This window comes from Tympanuchus pallidicinctus, unplaced genomic scaffold (genome assembly GCF_026119805.1).
Source record: "Tympanuchus pallidicinctus isolate F22 unplaced genomic scaffold, pur_lepc_1.0 scaffold12, whole genome shotgun sequence".
NCBI lineage: Eukaryota > Metazoa > Chordata > Aves > Galliformes > Phasianidae > Tympanuchus > Tympanuchus pallidicinctus.
In genome coordinates, this window is record NW_026294637.1 from 18,150,327 (window position 1) to 18,173,801 (window position 23,475).

A 23,475-nucleotide genomic window follows, 5' to 3' on the forward strand; every position below is an offset into this window, starting at 1 on the left:
GTGCTGGGACAGGCCTAGTGTTACCTCTGCTGACATTCATCTGCATCTTCTTAAAGACAGAACCTAGTTTTATTTTTAGCATCATTTTCTAGGACTAGCTGTTAATTTGGGTTAATATTCTCCCTCTGCTTCTCCCGTGCCACTGGCATCGATTCTTTAGCGACCTGGTGCATCTGATGTGGGGTTTCAGTACTGAAAGGGTGTTTGCATGGTGGCAGGCATTTTGCAACTAAGGATGACTGTCAGGTACCACCTTCGTGCTGTTTTTTGACTGTGTATTCTGTACTGATTGTCAGTCTGCTAAGGATCCTCTTTTTGTATGTGCTCATTTAAACAAGTGAGGGATTTAAGCTCTTTGGTCACAGCCACGGTGGTTCGGAGCTATTCAGAAATTGTCTTTTGGGTGTTTTTGCCTTGGTCTCCTGCCAAGGCAGGGTACAAGCTGCTGCAGCAGGCTTCAGAAGCTGGTCAGAATGACAGTTCAGTGTTTTTCCTGCCTCTGCAAGCGCTCCCATCGTGGCTGTATGCAGAATTCAGCTCTGTGGTCACAGCCAACGTCAGCAAGCAGATGAGCTTTATTGCATCTCCCACACACGTTCTTAGGTGGATGCTGCTGGCTTTTCTCTGGGTTCTGTCACTAAGGGCAGTGTGTGCAGGGCTGCTGCCGTTTAAGTTGGAAGTGGTATTGCTGGTATGCAGAGCTGCAAGTCATTTATGTTCCAAAGCTGGAATGTAGCTTGGCTTGGCCTCGCTCACTTCTGTCCAACAGGTGGCTCAGATATTGGCTAGTGAGGAATTAATCTGAACAGGTTTCTTTTGTTGATGGAGCCTCATCAGTGGAAACAGGACTGGTAAAGCTCAGCTTCTGCACTTTAATCGTCAGCCTGCTCATCCGCTCTCCCCTCCTGAACTCCAGGCAGTGTTGAACTTTTCCGTCCTTCTGGCTCTGAGAGTCTGCTTTGTGTTTCTGTTGCTGCACATGGAAACTTCTGCCTGCCCTTTGTTCATTCTGTTAGGCAGATAACCATGAATTATTAACAAAAGGTTTTGGTTGGAAACAGAATAGCGTGCTTTGCTCCATCTTCCGGACTGTGATAAGTTATTTTACCTCGGGATATCTGGTAAAAACCTTGTGAAGAGCATTTAACACTGGGTTATTCTTTGTTCTTTTCTGCACAGCAACAATTAGAGTTCAGAAATAGCACAAAACACCTTTTTCTTTGAATGAGGGAAGGTCACAGTAACAGAAGAACTTCCAGGTGGCTATAAGGATAAATACGGCTGTCACTGATACTACTGAAAGTTCATAACAATGTTTTCTTGTAAGCATTTGAAGACACTCACACCTACTGCAGTGGTCAGTAAGGATCCACGTAAGACTTGGGCTGTTCTGCTCCTTTGGCATCTTAAGGTGCGATAGATCCATTGCCTCCTTCCTCAGAGCCCTGGCCTTGGCCAGCAGTTGGATGTTAACCTCTCTTCTGCTCTGTTCTTCTGTCTGGGGCTGATGTTTGCGTGCTGAAGGTAGAAATTCTTCTTGCTGGTGCTTCCCTGCAGTGTACAGGTTTAACTCATACAAACACGGGCAGTTGCTCAGCTGTCAGTTGGTTCTGGTGTGATCTTGACATGCTTGTGTTTTGTGGTCTTTCTTCTGACCCTCCTATTTCTAGAGCTGTGCAGAACGTGACAGTAACAAAGCAGTGAGTGCTGTGCAGAGGAGAAGACCAAGTAAGGAAACTGTTGGGCACGGAAAGCCTCTTATGTAAGCAATGAAAGCTGTACAGTGTCATTTTCTGTTTGGTTTTGAACAATTGCAGAAATCGCAGATGCCAAAAAGCAGCAGTCCTTCAGTTTCCAGGCGCCCGTTGTGTCGCAGCAAACATCAGTGTAACGTTTAGCTCTTGTTCAACCCTTTCTCTTAACGTGTCTGCTGGGTACTGGCAGGTCTCAGCACTTTCTGCTGCTTCTGGCTGGGTGTTTCCATCAGAAATGCCCTCTGGCAGGTGTGCAGTAGCTGGAAGCGTTGCCTTGCCTCGATGTACTGATGCTGTTTGATGCACTGCCTTGGCTGTTTCGCAGCTACTGAGCGTGTGTGCGTTACCTGTAGACTCTTACCTGCAGTTCTTGATGGCACTGCCAGTCCTTTGTAATCTCAGGTGTTTTTAACCTGCACGTGAGGGTTTTTCTGCCACCTTGCTTCCCATTTCTTCTGCTTGGAATTTTGATTCTAACCTGGAATCTCTTCAGAGCGCACTGTTGTGATGGGATGGGGGAGGTTAGGGAGATGTTTGTACTGACAGCAGCGTTTCTGAGCTCGTGATAGTGGTGCATTGAAATTTATCATAATCTCAGGCATCGATTTTTCAAGAGGATTTGGAACTGATGGAAGCCCAGGGTTTAGAACTTAAACCCCGAGAATATTTACTGAAGAGTCCTTTGGATGCAGTCATCCTGTTTAATCTTTTTTCTTCTTAGGCTTTTTGCACAAGTTATAATATTTTAACAGTGTAGCTAATGCAGCATCAAACTAAAGGGCAAAGCTTTTAGCAGCTTGTTCTGTCTGCCTTACTGCGGGAGCACTAAGCCCTGGAGAGAAGGTGGGCTGTGGCCTGCTGTCGCTTTTGCCCTTTGCATCCAGTAAAGCACATTCAGACAGGTCTTGCTGCTTGATTTCTGCCTCTTTGGAATGCCAGGTTTCCTCACTCAGGGGTTCCTTGAAATGGGGACAGGTCCAGCAGAGCAGGACCATAACCCAGCCTGCTTTGTTAGCTGAAGCAGAAATGTGAGAGCAGTGTGATCCTCGTTAGCCCAGAGGAGCAGCACGGTGTTCTTAGCATGGTTTGTAACTGCTGCTAATTGCAGCACCTCTCTTGCGACACCTTTTCCTCTCCCTCCAGCAATGGATTATTTGCAGTGGTATTTCTGGGAGCACGGAGCTCACCTGTCTGTAGTGCTGGAGTGCCAGGCTATGAAAATCCTCGTCAGATGGGTTTGTAGTTGGAATGATTTCTGGTACTAATTGACTTCTTTGCAGCGTTTGTTCTTGTAGCTCTGTGAAGTGCTTCCTAAGGCACGTGCTTCAGGAATGTTACTGCTGAACTAACAGTCCTCATCCTGAAAATAAGCCGTGGTGTTGAGGGGAGGGCCGGGTCGGTCTCTGTTTGTGTGGCACTCTGCCTGCGGCCGGGAGCCCTGCTGCCCGGGGAGCTCAGCCATCTGATGGGTTGTGCTGCATAATCTGTCTGGCCAGCTGCATTGTAATCTTTTAGCTTTAGGGGGAGGCAGGCGTGTGGGGGAAGAGACCGGCTTTAAGGCAGCCCAGTTTTCGATAGATACCTTTGAAAATAGGATTGAAGGACAGTTTAGTGTGTCTGCGCTCCTGACGTTGCTGGGAAGCTGGTAAGTATTGAAGGATTTCACGCCGTAATAAGGATGTTTTGCCCTGCTTGTGAACGTCAGCACAGCATCCTGCCTCAAAAGGCAAACACTGTATGGTCTCTGGAAGTGAGCAGCACCAAAGGTGCTTCCTAACTAACGGGGAGACCTTTCTGCCCGTGGGCATGTACTGAAATCCCTCTCACCTCTGTGAGCGCTGTGCTCTTCATGTGTTAACTTCAGCTGCCAGTGCTCAGTGTTGTGCTTTTTCTCTAAAAGTCACGTTAACAGCTGTCACTGTAGATTGCCACTGTCTGATCTGACTGTTTTCTGTACCTCGTTGCTTTGTTCTTTATAAGATCTTTTGTTTTCTGCCGCTCTGTCACTGCGTTTCTGCTGCCACTCCCTCTAGCTGGGTTTGTCAAGTCGCCCATGTCAGAAACTAAGCTCACGGGGGACGCCTTTGAACTGTACTGTGATGTGGTTGGGAATCCCACTCCAGAGATCCAGTGGTGGTATGCTGAAGTCAACCGGGCTGAGTCTTTCAAACAGCTGTGGGATGGCGCTCGGAAGCGCCGTGTCACCATTAACACCGCCTACGGGGCGAACGGGGTGAGCGTGCTGAGAATAACCCGCCTCACCCTGGAAGACTCTGGGACTTACGAGTGCAGGGCCAGCAACGACCCCAGGAGGAATGACTTGAGGCAAAACCCCTCCATAACGTGGATTCGAGCCCAGGCTACTATAAGCGTCCTTCAGAGTGAGTTCGGCACCCCACGGTAGTGGTACTGTAGTATCTAGAGCAGTCTAGTGTCCTCGCCTCCCCGGTGTCCCCCGCTGGCCCCCTGCTGCCTTGTCCTGGTGTCTCGAACCCAACACTTCTCCTCTGCCTGTAGTGCTGCCACCTGTCTGTCTTCTCCTTAGGATCAAAGGACGTGGGACGATCTGGGGATGTTTCTCATAGCTTGTGTGTGAAAGCGAGCCTGATGCTGAGTTTGCGCTCCTTCCCTGCCCCCGTTAGTCCTGTAGTAGGTTTACAGCCACTCTGATGCTAGCTTCTCTGTGAGTGCCTTTTTATTTGATTTCTATGTTCTTCCCAGGTCTAACTATTGCATTTTCTTTTTAAATTTCTCCTGTTCTCTTGGAATTTCCTCTGAATGCCTTCCTCACGTGATTTTGGTTGCTTCTGTCGAGATCCTTCCCTTTTCATTGCGTGTGACTTGTAAATGTTTAGATTTTTCCATGAAGTCGTGGTGTTTCTTTTCCTTCCTAAGCAGCAGCATGTTTCCTGATGAGTTCTCTGATGCAGCAGCACTGAACTTATGCAGCCATTCGTAGTGCAGCCTATGAAAGGGGGAAAAAGCCCTCCTCCAGTGTTGAAGTAATAACCTTTGCTAAACAGCTGTCATCTGGGAATGTGACTGTTAGCAGGGGAAAGCTTGCAAAAGCAGAGAATGTAGTAGACACAGAATCGCTCCAAGTCCTTTCAGCCTTTGGCCAGTGCAAGATTAGAGTGGAAATTTATATCTTGAGAACTGATATAGAAGAACTGCCTTTGATTTTGTGTAGGGTGATAGGTGATAATTCTTGTTTTCTAACGAGATAAAGCAAATGCATAATGAGTCAAAGGCAGAGCAACTTAAATCTGCATCGCGGGCCTGGATCAGAGACCCTCCTGGGAAGTGGAAACGACATCCATGCACATGGAAAAATGGGCAGCCAACCCAACGGGTGTACTTGGAAAATGGAAGTGGCGTTGGGCTGTCGAAACACACCCAGCTTTCAGTCCCAGTGGTTGCTCCCTCTGTCGTCCTTTTGAGGAGCAGGTCCTGAAGGACTCAGGTCTATGGACTGCTTGATTGCCTCCAGTAGCAAGAGCTGAGTACCTTTAGGAAATGATACTGCCTTAAGACAAAGCTCGAAGTTTGTCTTGCAGGAAGTACCATCTCCTGGAATGCCCCCTGCCCTGAGCACCTTGGTTCCCTTGCATGTGGCCAGTCCTGCTGCCAGCTCTCCTCGCTGTCATCCAGTCGGCTCTAGCAACTTGCAGAGGGAGCAGATCCTTTTCACGTGGCACGTCAGCGATGGTGGCCACGTCACTTGGGAGTGAATTGCTGGGAAGATGTCTCCATGTGGAAAGTGGGTTTTTCTTCTCAGGCCGCTGAAACTGACCTGCTCTGGGGACTGAAGGCTAACCTCTCATCTTCCTCCCCAGTTCGTGCCATCTCCTTGCATCTGGCGCTGCTAATTCTGGAGTGTGTATGGTGACTGCATTGCTAAGTGCCTTGTGACTGGGATAATTATTCCAATTCTGTTTTATTCACGCTTACGTGTGGGGGAAAAAGTATTGAAGTGAATATTTTAATGCTTTTGCTCTGTGCCATTTATGTTAAGAGATGTGACCTGCTGTTGTTTGGGAGGCAGAACGCCTTGACATCCAACTCCTGCGTGTCCCTGCTGGAAACAGATAAGGGGAGAAGCTGACTTCCAAGCAGATGGGGAACATGGTAACTGACACTGCCCAAAATGCCTCAGCAGCTGCACTCTGTGTGAACACAGCCTGCACTGGAACAGGAATTCTGGCTAAACAGTGCTGGCATTTCCAGCTGATGGAGCCTGGTTTGCTGTTGGCCCTGCTTGACATCACCACCGTAGCAAGAGAATGTCAGCTGGATCGGAGGAGCAGAGAAGTCAAGTGCAGCTTAGTTTTGAACGTTAGCACTCAAGAGCTAGATCTGGCTTCAATCTCATTACCAGTTTGGATGATGAATTTCACTTGCGGGTTGTTTTACAACCAGGTCTTACGTAAAACAAGCAGCGCAAATGATAGATGTGTGAAAATCTCGCATCTTGTTCTTTCAGTTTGTCATCCTTGTCTGGTTGTCACTGTCCCAGTAATATTCCATGTGCAGTTTGTCTTACAGAACTAAATGAAGTTAGAACTGCCCGAGTGCTTTCATTTATTCCTTCATTCATTAAATTAAATAATGTCAGCGCAGGTAAAAGATGCAGATGCATTCGACTTGAGTCACCTTTCACGTTGCAGGAAATTGTGAGTTACCTGTGAGAAGTGTCAGGGGAAAAAAAACCAAACACAGCTACAGTAGCTGCAGATTGCCCACAGATAAATGGGAGCTGTGATTGAAATAGCTGGGGAAAGAAGATCTGTGGCCACCCACCGAACCAAGGAGGAAAGGATGTGCGGGGCTCCACGTGGCTCTGTGGGGTTTTCAGAAGGTGGGCACGTTTTATGCCTGCCTCTAAGGGCAATAATCAAAGCGTTGTGTTGGATCAGTGGATGGTTAATGCAATGAAAAATACTGTTTTTGGACAGCACTGTTATTTTCCCCTCATCGTTCCATTAAATAACTCATTTTCCAAGTACTTGGCAGATGAGTATCCAGAAGGCTGCATGGCTGTGACTAAATTTGTATCCCAAGTATCATACAGCAAGGCAAAGGAAAAAAATAATTAAAAAAAAAAGAATTAAAAATCCTTTGCTGACATGAAATCACTGAGATGTTCGTTAGTGACCAGCTTCTTCACCTTGCAGTTTGCTGGCCCAGCTGCAGAGCACGAGGCTCTGCCTCATCACAAGTGAAGGTATTTTCAGGTATTTCCATTTATCTCCCTAAAGCTCTGTCATTCTGTTCTATTTTTTTTTAAGTGAATGCCTGTAACTGTGAGCCCTGCTCCCTGCTGCAGCCAGCAAAGGATGCCACGTGTGTGGTGCGTTGTGAGATGACACTCACTTTATTCATCATAAATGTTGATGGTTCAGGTTGCCTTAAAAACCTGACTGCAGTTTTTAACACGGTGTATTCCTACATTTTATTCTTAAGCATGAAGGCCTACTTGGAGCTGTCTTTCTTCAGACGTGTGTCCCATTCAGTGGCTGTGTGCTCCCATCCCACCTACAGGAGAAGCTGCTCTGCATCTCTCCTCAGCTTGATGAAATTAACTTTGCTCGCTTGCTCTGCGTGGCTTTGTAGTAGCAGGGCAGTGCTCAGGTGTGGCGTGGAAGGACGGGCAGGTGCAGACAGGGTAGATTCCTTAGGTGGCCATCAGTGTTTCTCATTAGTGAGATATTAGTCAGAAGATGTGCCCCGGAGGGCTGTTTTCTGGAGAAAATGGTCCTGTTTTAAATCTCAGCACAAGCAGAGAGGCTGAGGAATGGCCAGATTGAAGATGCTTCCCGAGGAATGCCTGATTTCTTATCTGTGTGCTGTTGGGATGTATATTCACCTGGTTTATGTTCAGCAGCGTGTAAAAATGATTGAGTTGCACTGAAATCTGCAGCAATGTTACCAACTAAAATGAATGTCTTTTTCTTTTCCCATATAGGGGAGCTGATCCGTAAGGTGTTGCCTTTGCTCTGGTGGTCAGATGTCTTGTTGTGACTTTCTTGGTGTCTCCCAAATTAGTGCAGTGCCGATCCTTGTGTAGTCTCTTTTCCTTTCCTTTTCCCCCGTTGAATTTTAGACTAGTGTGGCACATCTCCCCGCGATGATTTCTTGCTACTTAATGCATGGTTTTTTTCAGAGCCGAGGATCAATGCCAGCGAGGACGTAACCATCCCGGTGTATGGTCAGGCTGCCATCACGTTACAGTGTAACCTCACCACCAGCCCCAGCCCCCTCTCTGCCAGCTACTGGGTGAAGAATGGAGAAGAGATTCCTGGCACTAGGAAAACCTCAAACACTACAGAGTACAAGTAAGTCTCCATGGGGAAAATCTCGTGTTATGTTGGAGAATGTCAGCATTGGTGGAGTTGCTGCTGGGATGCTGGGCCTGTCTGTGTCCCAGTGGTCTTAAAACCTGTGTTAAGGGCTTGACAAGAAGTCTGTTTGTGAATAGTGCTGGAGTAACACAGCTGTCCTGTGTGGGTCACGTCAACATAGCATCAGGAAGCACACAGTAGACTTTGTTATTATAGGCTCATTGCACTCTAAACTCCTCTGCTTCTTTTCTGGGTTATCTGTTAACACACGAACATAGGTGCAAACACCAAGTCTTGCTTTCCTTCCCTCCCAGTGTGTTGTGCTCTTATCTCTGTCCTCCTTATATCTACATGAAGATAAATTTTCAGCTGTGCACTCCTGTTGTACAGGAATAAATCACCGCAGCAGTCAGCTGGTTTAGTCATTTTCTGACCTTGGAATGTGAGGAACTGTTCTGAGTGTTGTCAGAGCTGTACTTTGAGATGATACCAAATCCTGACTAAAGTAGCAGAGCTCTATCACATGCTTCATGTCAGTGTATCTGTATTTTCAGCATTAATGTGTTCCACGTGTGTGCGCTCCAGATTTGTCTCTACTTCCCATCTAAGGGCGTGGAGGAGAACAACATGTATACGGCCAGCTCTGCCATTCCTCTGTAGCAGAAATCCTTCCAGGGTTTCTGCATTCCTGCAGTAGTGCTTCCTGGCCGTGGAGTTGATGAGGGCACACAGAACACGTTCAGCCATGCCACCAGAGATCTGTTCTGTTACGTGAATTCCTTGCTTTTTTCCCCTCCCAAGCTTTCATTTCCTTCTCTTGGAGCTAGAACGGGCCTGAAGCACAACCTTCTGTTCAGTGCTAAGCTAAATTGGGAAGCACTTAGGGAACATCTTAACCACCTGTGGTATTTCTCTTTAGAGAAACAAGACCAGTTTTGAGCCTGCTATTTAGCTGTTATAAGCACCAGCAAGAGGAGCAGGTGAGGCTGTTACAGCGCATCTGCTGTGCCGTGCCCTGTCTGCCTGTGCACCCTCCTGGCTTCTCTTATCTTTGCCACAGTTCTCTGGGCTCTTTACTGCACAAATGGCACAGAATTAAGAAATATAAAGGCTCTCAGTGCCTTGGCAAAGAGAAAATTCACCACAAAGTTATGGAAGTTGCACTTGATTTTGAGCAAGCTGTGTTCATGCTGTTCCTTTTTTACTTTACAACCCACCTGCGTTATTGCTTCAGTTTTTGCAGTTCAATACCCTACTTCTGTAAATAGATGCTGTTGGATGCATCACCACGTGCTCAGTGTGACGCTCAGTGCTGCATCTCAGATGGAAAGGCTTTGCTTTATCTAGAGTTTAAGTTGATGAGCAGCCTTGTACAAAAGCACCAGCTGGAGTGATGAAAAAGGCACGTTGCATCAGGATTATGGAAACTCACAGGTTGCCAGAAACTACCTGTCAAGGGTAACTTCTCTAAAAGCTGTCCCAAGCTGGGGGTTGTTTGTTTTTTCCTTCTGAATTTCTATGTCAAGTAGAATTATTTGGAGTTTTCAACTCCTGAAGGAGCAGTGAGGTGAGCAGAGTGGAGGAAGCCCCCTGTTCTCAGTGGGGAGGAGTGTGGTAGAGCAACCAGGGGCAGCTTGAGAATTTGGTCAATTAATGTTCAAAATGTAAGCTTGAATTCCTGCTCTTTTATAGTTTGCTTTACTGCATGCTGTGTTTTGAGGCTTTCTGGAGCATTTCTGAACTGCATCTGATGTGTTCATGAACTTCTAGTTTGCTTTGTTTTCCAGATCCAGAAATACCAAATTATGTAAGTGGATTAATGGAAACAATGTCCAAATAGTAACAGTTCAGAGATTATTTGACTTGAGCATTTACTCCATAATTAATTGCTCACGTCGGATTTCATTTCCTTTTCAAAACAGGTTTTGGTTCTTGGTGTTTCAGTCACTGATGGTTGGTTTGCTGTATAGTTTTATACATATATATATTTATAGTTAATACTTGAAGTTCAGTGCTGTTTGTGAAGCAGAAAGTCTCATAATCTGTGGGTTAAACTACCCACCTCAAAACTCCTGCTGCACAGAGCTGCAGAAAGCACATCTTCCCTGATTCTTCATTCAGAATTGATAAAGCTGCCCTTGTTGGCTGGCAGCTGTAGCAGGAAAGCCCAGGTTTAAGCGTAGCTTTTAATAAACAATTTTGATGAAAAAAATGAGTAAGAATCAATTGTAGAGCATCCTTTTAAGCAGTGGGAAGCATCTGGACGTGGTTCTGGTCATCCTGTGCTTTAATTCTAGGAAATGCCCTTCATCTGTGTTTGTAGTTAGGAGCAGTGAAGTGGTGACTTCTTTCCTCATCGGTTAATTCAGGGTTGGGTTACAGATTGCAGGGTTAAGCTGAATAAATGCCTGCTTGCTGTCTGCTGAAACGTTCATGGCTGTGAGAAGCTGGGCTCCTCCTGGAGCTGCAGGGCAGCGGAAGCTGTTGGCTAAACACACTGCTTTCAGGCTCTGGTCTGCCTTCAACAGTTTGCAGCTGTATCAGTTTGCACTTGTAGCAATGCCATAAAGCAATAAAGCTGTTCTGGAGGCTGAAGTTCCACTCTTTTGGTGGAGTCTACGTAGAACAACAACAAACGTTTCTCATCACTTCTTAAAAATTAACTAATTGGTGACCAGAGTGCACTTCCTTAAACGTTAGAGCCTCACAGAACTGAGGCCTTGAGCTTCAGGACAGCTTCATTCCGTAAGTCTGCAGGCAGGTTTGTCCCATGGCAGCTGGCTGAGGACTTGGCCACCCTTAGCCAGCGGTGTCAGCCTGTGCTGCTGTTCAGAGCAGTGCTTTTCCAGCCCAGCTGCCAGCTAAATTGCAGTGATGGCTTTGATGTTGGATCGTTCCTTATCATCGAGGTAATCTTTCTTAACTCTGGAAAGTGGGTGTTACCTTTATCTGAAAGGCATAAAGTTTATAACTAACTTTACATTTCCACTGATGACTCTGAGTGCTGTAAAAGCAGTGGAGATTGAGGGAAAGCACAGTGTCAGCCTGGGCAGCTTTTTCCATGTGACTAAGCAGTTTCCATGTGTAATTAAACTCTTTTGCTGCAGTGTTCTTCTCCAGGATTTCTGTTCATCTGTGTCCTATTCACTCAGTGTTTTGGGTTTTTTTTTAAGCCTTTTGGATCACTTGGGAGAACCCCAGCAATATTTTGTTTATTCATTATGGAGATGTAGGCTGTGTCACTTCACAGTGTGCTTCCATGCTCCAGGATGTCTACTGTCAATAAATACTTGAACATACACGTAGAGCTTAGCAGTAATTCATTTCCACAAGCTTTTCAAAGGCCAGCAAAAGGTGGTGAACTGGAAGTTAGCATCATTTCAGGAGTAAATTTTACTTTCTCATTTGTTGCAGATACAGTTTTCTTATGGTTGGCCTACATCAGTTTTCACCTCTGCTTGCTGTTACTGCTCAGACCTTTCCTGATTTTCTAAATGGCACTGGATTGTTCGTTAGCACCTTGCTTCATGAGCTGACCAGCTTTTGCAGATCTTTCCATACCTACTTTGGCTCAGGGAAAGCTGTTAATGGAGCAGTGCCATATCTGCTATTAAAAAAGAATGACATGACGTGAGATGACAGCACGTGCTTGGATTGTTTTCTAGTTTATCAATTTCCAGTTGGATGTGCAACAGTTCTTTTCAGTGCAGGTAGAGAAATGTGACTTATTTTCCATGCAGGCTGTAGTGAGTAATGATCGGAATCCTTTGCTTTCAAACTGAATGCAGTTTCTCCAGCTCAGTTGGTGCTGCCTTTCCAGGCTACAGCTCACCCTTTTTCAGGGCAGAAGACAGTTATTTTGAGCAGACACATCTCTACAACACTCAAAATAAGTTGAATGTAACAGCTGTAATTTGTTAAAAGGTTAAACTGTGTGTGTGGGGGGGAGCATTCCTGTCCTGTTGGTGTTTGGTTGCTGACATGGTACCTAACACAGCTCATGTGTTCTCTCCCTGTCTGCAGGATTTTGAAGCCCAGAGCAGAAGAGTCAGGGGAATACTTGTGCGTGTTTGTGTTTGCAAACTCTCCTGTAGCCAACGCCACTATAGAAGTGAGAGGTACTTTTTTTTGTTGTTGTTTTCTTTTGTCTCCTCTCCTTAAAAGAGAAATGCTTTCACCGCCCCTGGCGCTCCGTGTCTGTACAAGAGGACTTAACTTCATCCTTCCTTGCAAAAACAAGCCTGTATGCAATCTTTGGTTATAATTTCAGAGGAAGTCTTGCAGAAAATCCAGAGGTAAGATCTCAGCAATACAGGAATATGAACGTTGCTCTGGTGGAGGGCACTGAGATACCTTCCAGTTCTTGCTTCTGTGCTCCTTTGGCAGTTCTGGCTATTAGGAAGGAGCGTGCCCGCCCAGCAGCACGAGGAGATGCCTTTCCCCGAGCACAGACAGCTAGCTGTGACTTCCTTCCTGTTCCTAACGGTGAATGAGGCCTCCTGTGTGAATCCAGTGTGCTTTGAATTTATCTCTTCCAGAATGGAGAAAAAGTGAGAACCAGCATCTCACAGGTGGCAGCTTGGATCTGGTGTATTGCAGGTTTTTGTCTGGAGACTGTTTCAACTGCTGGGGAAGCCTGGGTGCCAGTTTGGAACAGGTGCCCTGTGCCAGATTGGGGTTTTCATGGTTGTTTTTTTTGTCTTCTATATGCTGGTACCTTTCTGAAATCTTCAGGGCCCTAAAATTGTGGCTAGAAGGTAGAGTAAAAGAATCAGATGTGGTCTTTGCACCAACAAAAGAACAATGTCTGAGATGTTAAACAACAAGAAAGGGGACAGTGAAGATGATGATGTTCTGTACAGCATTAAATTGCTGTTCAAGTTGTTCATTGAATAACTGTGGGAATTGCTGGGCAGCACTGTGGCTGTGGTCACTGCAGTGCAGTGGCTGTGATCCTCTTATGTCCTCTGGTGAGATGGAATTGATGGCAGCACTGTTAGCCAAAGAGATGGGATCAATCAAAAACTCGATTGAAAGTTCTTGCACCCCGGCTGTGTGTGCCTGTGGTTACACTAATGCTTGTTTCACCACGACTGTAAATTTGTTTGGAGTTTAAATGAGCGTTACTTACCGTCTTCCTTCCATCCCCAGCTCAGACACACAGCTTCCTCTGTGCTGTTGGAACAGCTGTGGTGGGAAACCTTTTCCCTGGGAGATTCTGGTGCCTCGCTGAGCAGTGCATGGGCAGGTTCCCCAGTGCAGTGTAAGGAAGTGGGGCGAATTCAGCAGTCTGTGCACAATGACCGTGCACAGTAATGTTATGAATCCTTGGGAAATGGAGCCCCCTGAACTGCACACACCGTTTCCTGGGGAGATAAATATTGCTGGGTAAATAAGCAATCCAACTGATGTTGCACCAAGAAAAGCTTGCTGACTTCCTACCTTGATTTTAAAATGCTTTTTAATGATCTCGCATATAATAATCTTTCAAGCTGTAGCCAGCATGATGCAATAGCTCTGCCAAGAAGAAGCAAATCTAGAATACACGTTCTTGTGAAAGTGCTGCAAGTTTCTGTTGGCCTAAGAAGGGCTGGGCACGTGACAGTTGTTTTTTGCATTCTGCTCTTGCACTGTCACTGCTGAATCTTTCAATATCTTAATTAAGATCTTGGTTCTTTCTGCCTTCCTTAGGCTGCTTTCAAGAGTGACAAACTGCTTCCAGAGTCAGGAAGCACAGCTTTGGTGATGGATTGAATAAGACCCGTTCCAGCTTTGTATAATCTGTCAAAAGACCTTTTGGAAACCTTTGGCTTAAGGCTTCTCTGCTGTCCGGTGGCAGAGAGGTTTATGCAGGGACAGGGGATTGAAGATTCTAGAAAGAAAAGCCAATATATCTGATTGAACTACTGGCAGTAAGGGCAGGAGGAGAATGATAATTAATCCTCCTAACCACTTTTCACAGGTAATTTATGTTTAAATACAACTGAGTAATCATCATTTAATGAGCACCACCCTGGAGGCACCTCACCTGCAGCTTGTTCAGCAGTGAACCTCAGGGCCTTGGCAGTGCTGTTCTGCAGCTCCTCCTTGCAGCGCCTGGAGCGTTCCTCCCTGGCAGAAGTGTGGAGGCTGAGTGGGCAATGCCTTCCCAAGGTTTCTAAGCAAATTGGAAACTGGAACGAGTACATATTGGTAAACTGGAAGTGTCTTTGTTGTCTAACTTGTGTTACGTGGAGGCTTGGTGTAGCTGTACGCTGGGATTGCCTTTAAAGCACAAGTTAAAGTGAGCTTTGTAATCTTCCTGCAGTCCTAGCAGTGCAGGTAAATTTATTATGCTTAGAGAGTGTGCTTCTAAGTTACTGCACCTGAAGAGCCATACAGCTAAACTTACCTGGGATCAGAAATATTCTCTTGGTTACAGAAGTCTGAATAATAGCCATCACAGTTGCAAAGGCTTTTCTCCCATTCTGCAGAGGTGTTCCTTATTCTTGCAGGTGGGTGTAAATATTTTGTGCGTTCTGCTCAAGCAGCTCTAATTATCAAATCAAACTGATGTTCGTTCTACTTGATGCATGGAACTGGTTGTTCACTGAGGCACGTGTGATGTGTCAGTGATGCACAAATCTGGTTGGGCTGTGCAGTTGCTGTAACTTAATGCTCATCTGCGTGTGGCCCTTGGAAGCGTTTGTGGACAAGCAGTTATAGACAGATTTGTTCACTTAATTGCTGCTCGTAATTGTATTGAAGTTCTGATGTGCTGATGCACATAGAAAAGATGGCCCTGAATACAAGAGTGCCTGTGGACCAGAATAGTGACTTTCTGACAACTTGAGAACAACTCTAGCAAATGCCTCGCAGCAGATGTAGCCCAGGGTGCGCCAGTGCCATTTGCCTTTTATGTAATGTTGCCTGCTTTCTTCCTCCATCTTTACAAGTGCTGTGTAGGAAGAGGAGAGCACAGGAACACGAGCACTGCTGTCTGGATGTAGGCTTTTTAGTTGCTCCCTTTCTACGCAGCAGAAGTGCCTGCAGTGCTCATGTAGTGGTGCGTCTCGCTCCAGTTTATAGGAGGGAGAGGAGGTTCTTTTATTATCTCTATACCTGGCGTGAGATTAAGAAGCAACGGTTCAAACGTTGGTCCAACCAGTTTATGACAAATCTTAATCAGGGAAGTGGGGAGGGGAGGACGGACACTATTATGAATTAGGGTAGTGGGGAAGGGAAGGAGGGCGATAGAAAAGAAGAAGCAAGGAGTCTTCAGAGGAAGCAAGAGGGACGCAGTCACCACCATGGATCCAGCGAGGTTCACAGTTCAGTCTTTGATCTTCAGTAGCGGTTGGTCGTCAGGCAGAGTCGTTCTGTTGACAACGACAACCAGGGTGATGATGGCCCCTTTTCAGTGGTTCAAAGTGGTTGAGTCAGCCCTCCTTGCGTGGCAGCTTCTCGCCCTGGGACCCCAGCAGGAAATTCCTTTGTTCTTATCTTTCTGGCCTTGCCAGCAGATAAGAGGAAGCAGGGAGGCACCAACTTGCATCTTGCCTTCGCAGGATACGATGGTATCATCCCCCAGCCTCCCATACCAAGCTGGAGTGGTTTTGTCACAGGCCAGATCTTCCACCAGTGAACACTGCTGAGCGCTCTCTTCCGCTCTCTACAGAGCAAGCAGCTCTGGGGGAAGGGGCTTTCAAATGTTCCCAAAGTGAAATCGATTGTCACATGGTTAGCACCCATCACTTGCCTACTTGACAAGTCACTCAGAGTCTTATCACAAGAACCTCAGGAAGAAGCAAGCTTTGAGCCAAAAAAAACAAGGATTCTCACATGGTGTTGTAATACAGGAGCTCTGCACGCTGCAAGATTGAAAGCAAGCAATGCAACTCTTAGGTGAATTCTCTGCAATCTCGCTGTGTTATCAAGAACCTTGGAGAAGGAGGTGGAAACAAGTTTGTCTTGTCTTCTGATGCTCTGCAAGCTGCCATGTCCAGTACAGCAAAGTAGCAGTGAGAACCAGATGGTGAAGAGCTTGCTTCCAGTCCCCTCTGGCTGCCCAGAAGCTGTGCAATCACCAGAAAAGATGTTGATGCATTCTGACTGGTGGATGGCATCTGCCTTCCCATCCTTTCTTTTTGTGCACCTGGAGAGACAGAGCTCCGTTGCTTTTTTTTTCTTTGTAGGCCTTTCTACCATCGTGATGTCATTCTTCTGGCCTCCTTCCTTCATCCCTTCTCTCTTCTGCACCCTCATCTTCCCTTGTCCCCAGTTAGTTGCTGATTCTCAATAGCAGGAGCTCAGAGCAGTGTGAGAACATGAAACGTAGCAGTTTGTCCCAGTGCTTACTGTACCCCTAACTGCAGCTCAGCTGAGGCTCAGGCTTCGCACCGGCGCCCGCATCCAGAGTGTGAGCTGCCTGCTTGTGCTGTGGCTCCAGCCCAGGCTGCGCATTGGAAAACCGCTGGATGTTTCAGCAGCCTTGGAAGCTCTTGGTTTCCTGACACCTGACTGTCTTAGGAAATCTCTGCAGCAGTTTCACAACACTGCTAGAAGGGAATGAAGAAATGGGGCGTTCTGTCAGCACGGCTGCATCTTAAAACAGTCCTTAACAGGAAAAGGAAAGCGTGTGTCACGTTCTCCTGTACTGCAGTACTTCTGGTGTCCTTGCTCTCAGCCCACATTATGACAGTAGATGTAGGTTTGAATTGTAATGCAGAACAAGAAAACTTCCAGACACTTTTTACTGGGTCACCCATAAGATGTAATAGTTTTTATGTGCAAGAATACGTCTAGGTGCTTTTGTCCTTGCTTTGGTTTTGGCTTTTAGTGGAAGACTTTGAAAGGGCTCTGTTATCTGGGACGTGGTTTTGCAGCTGTTAGGCATGTTACTCCTCCCTTCTGTTTTAGTAATGCTAGCCGTTAATATTTGGAAATCAAGGACTGAAATCCTTGTATATATGAAGAGGTTTGCATTGCATGTCTCGAAGGGGAAAAAAAAAACCCAACAAAAAACAAGCAATACTTTCAGGTCTGTACTAAAGTAACCCCTTCTGAAAGTGCTGGTGAGTGCACTTGGTGCCTGTTGTGTAGCTGAAGTTTGCAGGCATGAGAAGTTCTTTGTGTTGATACTAAAACTGTCAAAAAGTGCTTATAAGGAGATTACCTGTGTTAAAAATGACTGAGTCTGCAAATAAATGTAGGGTTAGCCATTTTAAACACCTTTCAGACTTCATTTAGCTTAACCTAGCCCTCCCTGTTTCTGTGCTCTCATATGCTGTTTCAACAGCTCCTTAGATTTCCAGTACTGTTTTTTTTCCCCAGTCTTACAATGAAAGAATTCAAATCCTGGTTTTCCTTTCGTAGGACATTGGCTTGGTTGCAGTGACGTGGGACCTGACACAGCACGCTGTGCCCACCTGTGCCTTTTGCTGAATGCTGTTGCATAAAAGCTAAAGTGACATCTAAATCTTGTGCAAAGGAAATCCGCTTCGTTCTGCACTTTGTGTTGCTGGCATTGGAGCAGGATGGTAAAAACCTCGACTAGAAAAGCTTCGTAAGAAAAGGTTGCCCTGCTGCTAAATCTGTGATTGAGGTCAGCTGCAGCAATATCTTAAATGCAGTTTGTACAGCAGAAGGCAATTAGCCAAACATTTTGATAGAGTAAGTACTGGAAATGTCTCAGCCATAGCTTGAAACCGACTAGCATCAGATCCCTGAAATATTAATATTCCGTGTAATGCTCCCTTCAGACTGCACAAAAATAGTCCCTGCTGGAGCAGAGCTGGAAATGGCTGCGGTATAACTGTGCCCAGCATGGAAAAGGCACAGTGTGCTCTTGTCACCGATGCTGTCGTTGGGGTGACCTGGCAAAGATGTCCTCCTCTTCAATGAATTCTCTCCTGGCTACAGGAGGACGCTGGGTCACCCTGCAGCAAGAGTTACCGTGTCCTAGAAAGGTCTCTCTTCCTCTCATAGAAAAAGTGGGCCAGCTGCACCTTGTCCTCTGCACAGCTCTGCTAACGGCCTCTTCAGCTGGGAGGCAGCAGCAAAAACCAGAGTGCTGTCAAGTGGAGGCTGCGTGGGGCTTTCAGCTGGTGACCCCTCTTTCTTTTCCTCGTGCAAGGAATTTGGCAACCCTTCAGTGCTAAGTCAGGGCTGTTGCTTTGTCTCTTATGCTCCACTTCTGCCAGCCTTCCGTTTTCTCCATCACCCTCAGCCGAGCCAAAGCCATAGGGAAGCCACTGAGCTTACCTAAGCAGTGTGTTGGAAGGGCAGTGCAACTGCTTACTGATGCTGGATGTACTGAAGATGTAATGCAGCGCACTTAATCCTAAAGCTGATTGATTTTTTGCTTTGAGATATTTGACGTGAAAACTGGTTAGCATCCCCTTGTAACCAGACATCTGTCTGTCACATATATTGGAAATTGTTAGCAAAGGCCATGTGGATCCTTGCAGGCCTTGATGACGTACTTCTTTTGCTGTTGTATCATCCTGCAGGATGATCCTGTTCATCAGAACAACTTTCTGATGAAGTTATCTGATAAATTCATTCTCAGTTAACTTTCAGGAGGGTCAAACTTCTGTACTTTGTCTTTAAGTGTGTCAAGTGTGGAAGCCTTTTGTTCAAATGTAGAAACAATGCGTGGTTTGCAGGAAGATGGCACTACTTTTAAGTACTGAGTGTGACTTGTCAGACGTTCTCCCAGAGAGCTGTGGTGTTCTTTGGGGAAGGGCACGTCTGGCTGCTGCTGCCCGGATCACAAGAGATGTTGCTCGTTTTTGCTTTGCGGCAGATCAGAACTGAGACGTTTCACTCTTCTGACTTGCGGTTGCAGCTGGGCTGTCAAGAAGCTGTGATCCCTCCCTAGCCCTACCTGCAGGGTTTGCCAGTGGTAAAGGCAACTTTGCCTGAGAGCCCCTTGGGATAAACTCTGGTGCCCGGGGCCTTTTCCTGGGGCTCTGAGCTTGGACTTTGACTAGATTAACAGATCACACAGCAGGCCACGTGTGGCATAATTAGCAAGCTAGAAAGCGAATGGGCTTTAAAGGTGGTCACAGCGGCACCAAAGCCATCTGCTTAAGCAGAGGTTCAGGTCGGGCACTCGATTGATCCAGCGTAATCCCTCGTGAGGCATTAGGCTGCAGTGGGCTGCATGGGACCTGCTGCAGGGAGCAGAGGGCTGTTATTTATAGGCCAGTCTGTTCAGAGTTCCCTCTGCTGATGTTAGGGCTGTGGCTTGCTGATTATAACACTGTAGCCCCCTGTCTACACACACAGCGTATGTACAATAGAGATTTGCACGTGTGCTGGATCAAAGTGTTCTCTTGGGGAGATTTTGACTCGCTGCATGACGCATACCCAGCTGCAGCATCACTGTGAGGCACAACAAGCACGTTACACGTCATGGCATGTTTGTGGCCCACGTCTCCAGCTGCGAGGAATAGTGGCCTGACTCAGCTCTCAGAGCTTTGCGTTAAGAAGGAATCGGTGCAGAGGTCTGACACAACGGGCAGGTTGTAACCAGAATCCCCTACGGCTCTGTTTCAAAGCTGAAGATCCCCATAGAGCCCAGGGAAGATGAGGGTGCTCCTCCTGTTCCTGCACTGGCAAGTGGTGCAGCCATCCCAGTTTTGTGGGGGTTTGGCACACGGCTGAGTTTTGGCATTGAGACTTCTGCCTGAAGGATGTTCCTGCAGGTGTTCATTGTGGTGCTGGTTGGGTAGATGTGGGAATCAGCTTTCCTTCTTTAAGGTGGGCTTGGTGCGGGAAAGGCAGCAGCTCCCAGGGAGCTCTTGCTCTCTGTTCAGAGCAGCTTCAAGTAATTACCTTCTCAGGAAACACCCTGTGAACACAGAGGCTTTGTTTTCTTCTGTAGCCATCCCTGACATCACCGGCCACAAGCGGAGCGAGAACAAAAACGAGGGGCAGGAGGCACTCATGTACTGCAAGTCCGTGGGCTTCCCGCATCCCGAGTGGGTATGGCGCAAGAAGGTCAACGGAGTGTTTGAGGTAAGAGGCTGGGGGTCTCGGCATGCCTAGGCAGCGTGTGCTGTCCTTCCGAGGCCCCCTGATAAGGAATGAAGCAACCACCTTGCATTCGCTACGTTCTTTTTCAGTCTTACTGTTGGGCTAGCAAGACTTCATACAAGGTTTTGGCAGTTAGCCCTGTTCAGTGGTCGTGTTCCTCCAGTGTGGCGGGTGGATGGTGAGCTAGAATTCTGACCAGCAATTGGAATAAGAGAAGCTGGAGTCCTTCAGCCTGCCTGTTTTTGTCAGTTTGTTAGTGCAGTGGGCGCTGCTGGAGAGCTAGTCGATTGCTCAGTAGATTGGAAAAAAAAATACTAAGCAGGTAGTAACGTGAATTAATTGTTCAGTGTTAATTGGGAGCTTAATTTTTCATGGGGCAGTGCAGTACGGGTGACCTCTGCTGTGAGTCACCAGAGACCTGGGTGCTCAGAAGGCTTCTTCACAGGCTTTCTTTCTGATGAAGTTATCTGACAAGCTCATTCACAGTTAACTTTCAGGAACAGGAAGGTCACACATCTGTGCTTTGTCTTTAAGCCTATCAAGTCTGGAAGCCTTTTGTTCAAATGTAGAAACAATGTGAGGCCTTGAATTTCCTGTTCTCTGAATGTTCCTGAAGTTTGGTGTTTTTAACTGCCCTGTCCCCAAATCTGTGAGAACTACGTGTGAAAACAACACAAATGCAAGACTTTAAGTCCACCATATCTTAAGTAATGAGAAAATCTTATGCAATGTAGAATAATCTTAACCTGTGCTGCATTTGTGATCACCACCGCTGGCGTTCCCTGGCTGCTGTTGTTGAAGCAGGATAAAATACAGCATGTCGGTCAAGCTGATGTGGTTTTGTGTGTGTTTGAAGCATAATTCATTTTAGGGAGAGATACAGAATGGACACTGGTAGCAGGTTCTGCTGAAATATCAGCTTCTTTGCCAGCATCCATCACGTTTCTTCTGGTTTCCATGATGCAGAAATGCAAAGCCGTGGCATCAGAACTCACTAAAGCGCTCTCTCTCTCCTCTTCCCACCTCTCTTCTTTTATCAGGACATCAACAACTCTTCTGGAAGATTCTTTATCTCAAATAAAGACAACTACACTGAGCTCAGCATCACGAACCTACAGATCAACGAGGATCCCGGCGAGTACCAGTGCAACGCGACCAACCAGATCGGCTCCGCGTCCGTCACAACCATCCTGCGTGTCCGCAGCCACTTGGCTCCTCTCTGGCCCTTCCTGGGGATCCTGGCAGAAATTTTTATCCTCGTTTTCATCATAGTTATTTATGAGAAAAGGAAGCGGCCAGACGAAGTCCCAGACGGTAAGTGTGCTCAAAGCCGCTTGTAAGAGGAGGAAAAAAGCAAAGCAAACTTACGGAAGCAGAAGCAGAACAGAGTGGGTCTTTGTGGCAGGAAGGATCATCAGCACAGTTCTTTCAGCTCTGAGCTCTTTGCCTTCATCTGTTCACTCTCCAAATATTAAAGCCAGTAAGTGGAGAGGGTCCCCCAGACCTTGGACTGTGGGATGGGAGGGGAATTACAACAGTATTTGTGAAGTGTTTTGTTGCACCAGGTGGCTGTGGTGCCCCTGTCTCTTTCTCGCCGTAGTGGCCATGAAATCCTTCATGTCAGTCCCACAGAGCGTGGGGAAACGTGGAAATGCTCTGATCCCTGGTGATGCCTGGGTCAGACACTGGGCAGCTTTCGGGAGGAAACGTGACGCTGCAAGGGATTGGGACCACAGATGTTTAAAAAAAAAGAGTCATATTTGCAAGGGGGTGGGTGGGGAGGTGGGAGGTAGGGCTCTTATTTTAGTGTGTAACTGAATTAGTAATGTATTTAAGGAATGCTCTGGAAACTAACTAATATCCACTGAGTTGTATTTTCTTAAGATTAGCTTCTTAGGTTCGGTAACAGTGATTAGCTGCAACTTCTTTGTGTACCAAACAGCCTGTTTTATCTTTTGAGCTTCTTCTGCATATCTTCCTTGGGGAAAAAGGGGCGGTTTGAAGCTAAAATGAGTATTTGAAAGAACCTCTTTGACAAAAATGCTTTCAAGTGACACCTAGTTGCTTACTACAGTGTTTATCAAGAAAACTTACCGAGGAATCCTTTGCGAGAAACAGCTGGTAATGCCATCTTGCTTGCTGTAGGAGCATGACGTGTCCAAATGAAGGAGCAGGTGCTGCAGTGGGGAACACGCTGAGTCAGTGCGGGGAAGCACTGAGTCACTGGGCTTTTCCTGGGTTGGACAAGCCCTGCAGCACCACACATAGCTTCCAAAGGCAGCTGTGCTGTCGCTTGTGCAGCAGTGACTCGCTGTTGGGTTGCACAAGGGCTCAGGAGCAGCACAGCAAGACGGTTGCCTTTTGGGATGGAAACATAGCTGCTGAAACATGGATCTGCTTGTCGAGCTTGGGAAGAACGACGTCGCTGTTCCCAAGTTGTGTTTTAGCGAGCGGAGGAAGAAATCTTACAAGTAATAAATGGTTGTGCTTCGGCTGAGGCTTGGATCACTTCCATAGCTGATAAAAAAAAAAAAAAATGTTCTTAAATAGTGCATACCTAGAGGAAAGTAGCTTTTATCTTAACGACCTTGGTGGCATCTACTGACTTCTTACAGAGCATGCATTGAGACTGTTCCCAGGTGTGTAGCCAGCAGCATTTAAAGCGTGTAGTGCATGTACCTCTGCTTCTAACAGCTTTGTGGTTGCTGAGGGGGTTTCTATGGCCAGCAGTCTGTCCTCAAAGCGGCTCTCAACCAGCCCAGAAAACTTGACGTGTATTTCAGAGAAGCACTTAAATGTCCTCTTGTGCTTCTCTTGCTCTGCCATTTTGGCCTGACAGGATGGCCGGGGAGAATCCCGCCTCATTTTTTGGTGGCTGTGTTTCTCAAACTGACACTTGGAGAATGTCATGGTTTTGGTTTCACTAGGGCTGAAACAAAGCATCAGTGATTGTAAATTAATATGGAAATCCTTACTGTAAGCAACATGAATTGGCCTTAATCCAGTAGAAATTGGCTTTGACTGGACCAGATTGCAACGCAATGAGGTGTTAGGGCAATTAAGCCTCACGAAGAGGTGAAGCATGCACTGGGGTTCGTTACGGGCTCAGTTCTGTGGCTGAAGTTTTCCTGGCTGGTCTGGCTGCTCTCCGGACACCTGAAGAATTCCAGGCTCATCATCTCTGATGGAGGTGTCCCAGATGATGGGCCAGGTAACTGAGGTCACTGACTTTGCTTGCTCAGTTGGCTGTTATTTGAAAGGCAGCTCAGCTGGAGTCCTGGAGAGCAGTGATGCTCTGGGGTGCCCATCTGTTTTCTCTGCCCACTTTCTTGGAGGACAAAATTCAGTGCTGAATATCA

General features: G+C 46.7%; 1 protein-coding gene across 3 annotated transcripts in view; it reads left to right on the forward strand.

Moving 5' to 3' along the window:
• NPTN (neuroplastin) overlaps window positions 1-23,475 on the forward strand; it is a 47,205-nt gene that overhangs the window by 15,604 nt on the left and 8,126 nt on the right. For all 3 annotated transcript variants that reach the window (XM_052672258.1, XM_052672257.1, XM_052672259.1), the window contains exons 2-5: window positions 7,918-8,089; window positions 12,119-12,213; window positions 19,965-20,098; window positions 21,157-21,430. In XM_052672258.1, coding sequence (XP_052528218.1) covers window positions 7,918-8,089; window positions 12,119-12,213; window positions 19,965-20,098; window positions 21,157-21,430 — 675 coding nt within the window. The remainder of the gene's footprint in view (window positions 1-7,917; window positions 8,090-12,118; window positions 12,214-19,964; window positions 20,099-21,156; window positions 21,431-23,475) is intronic.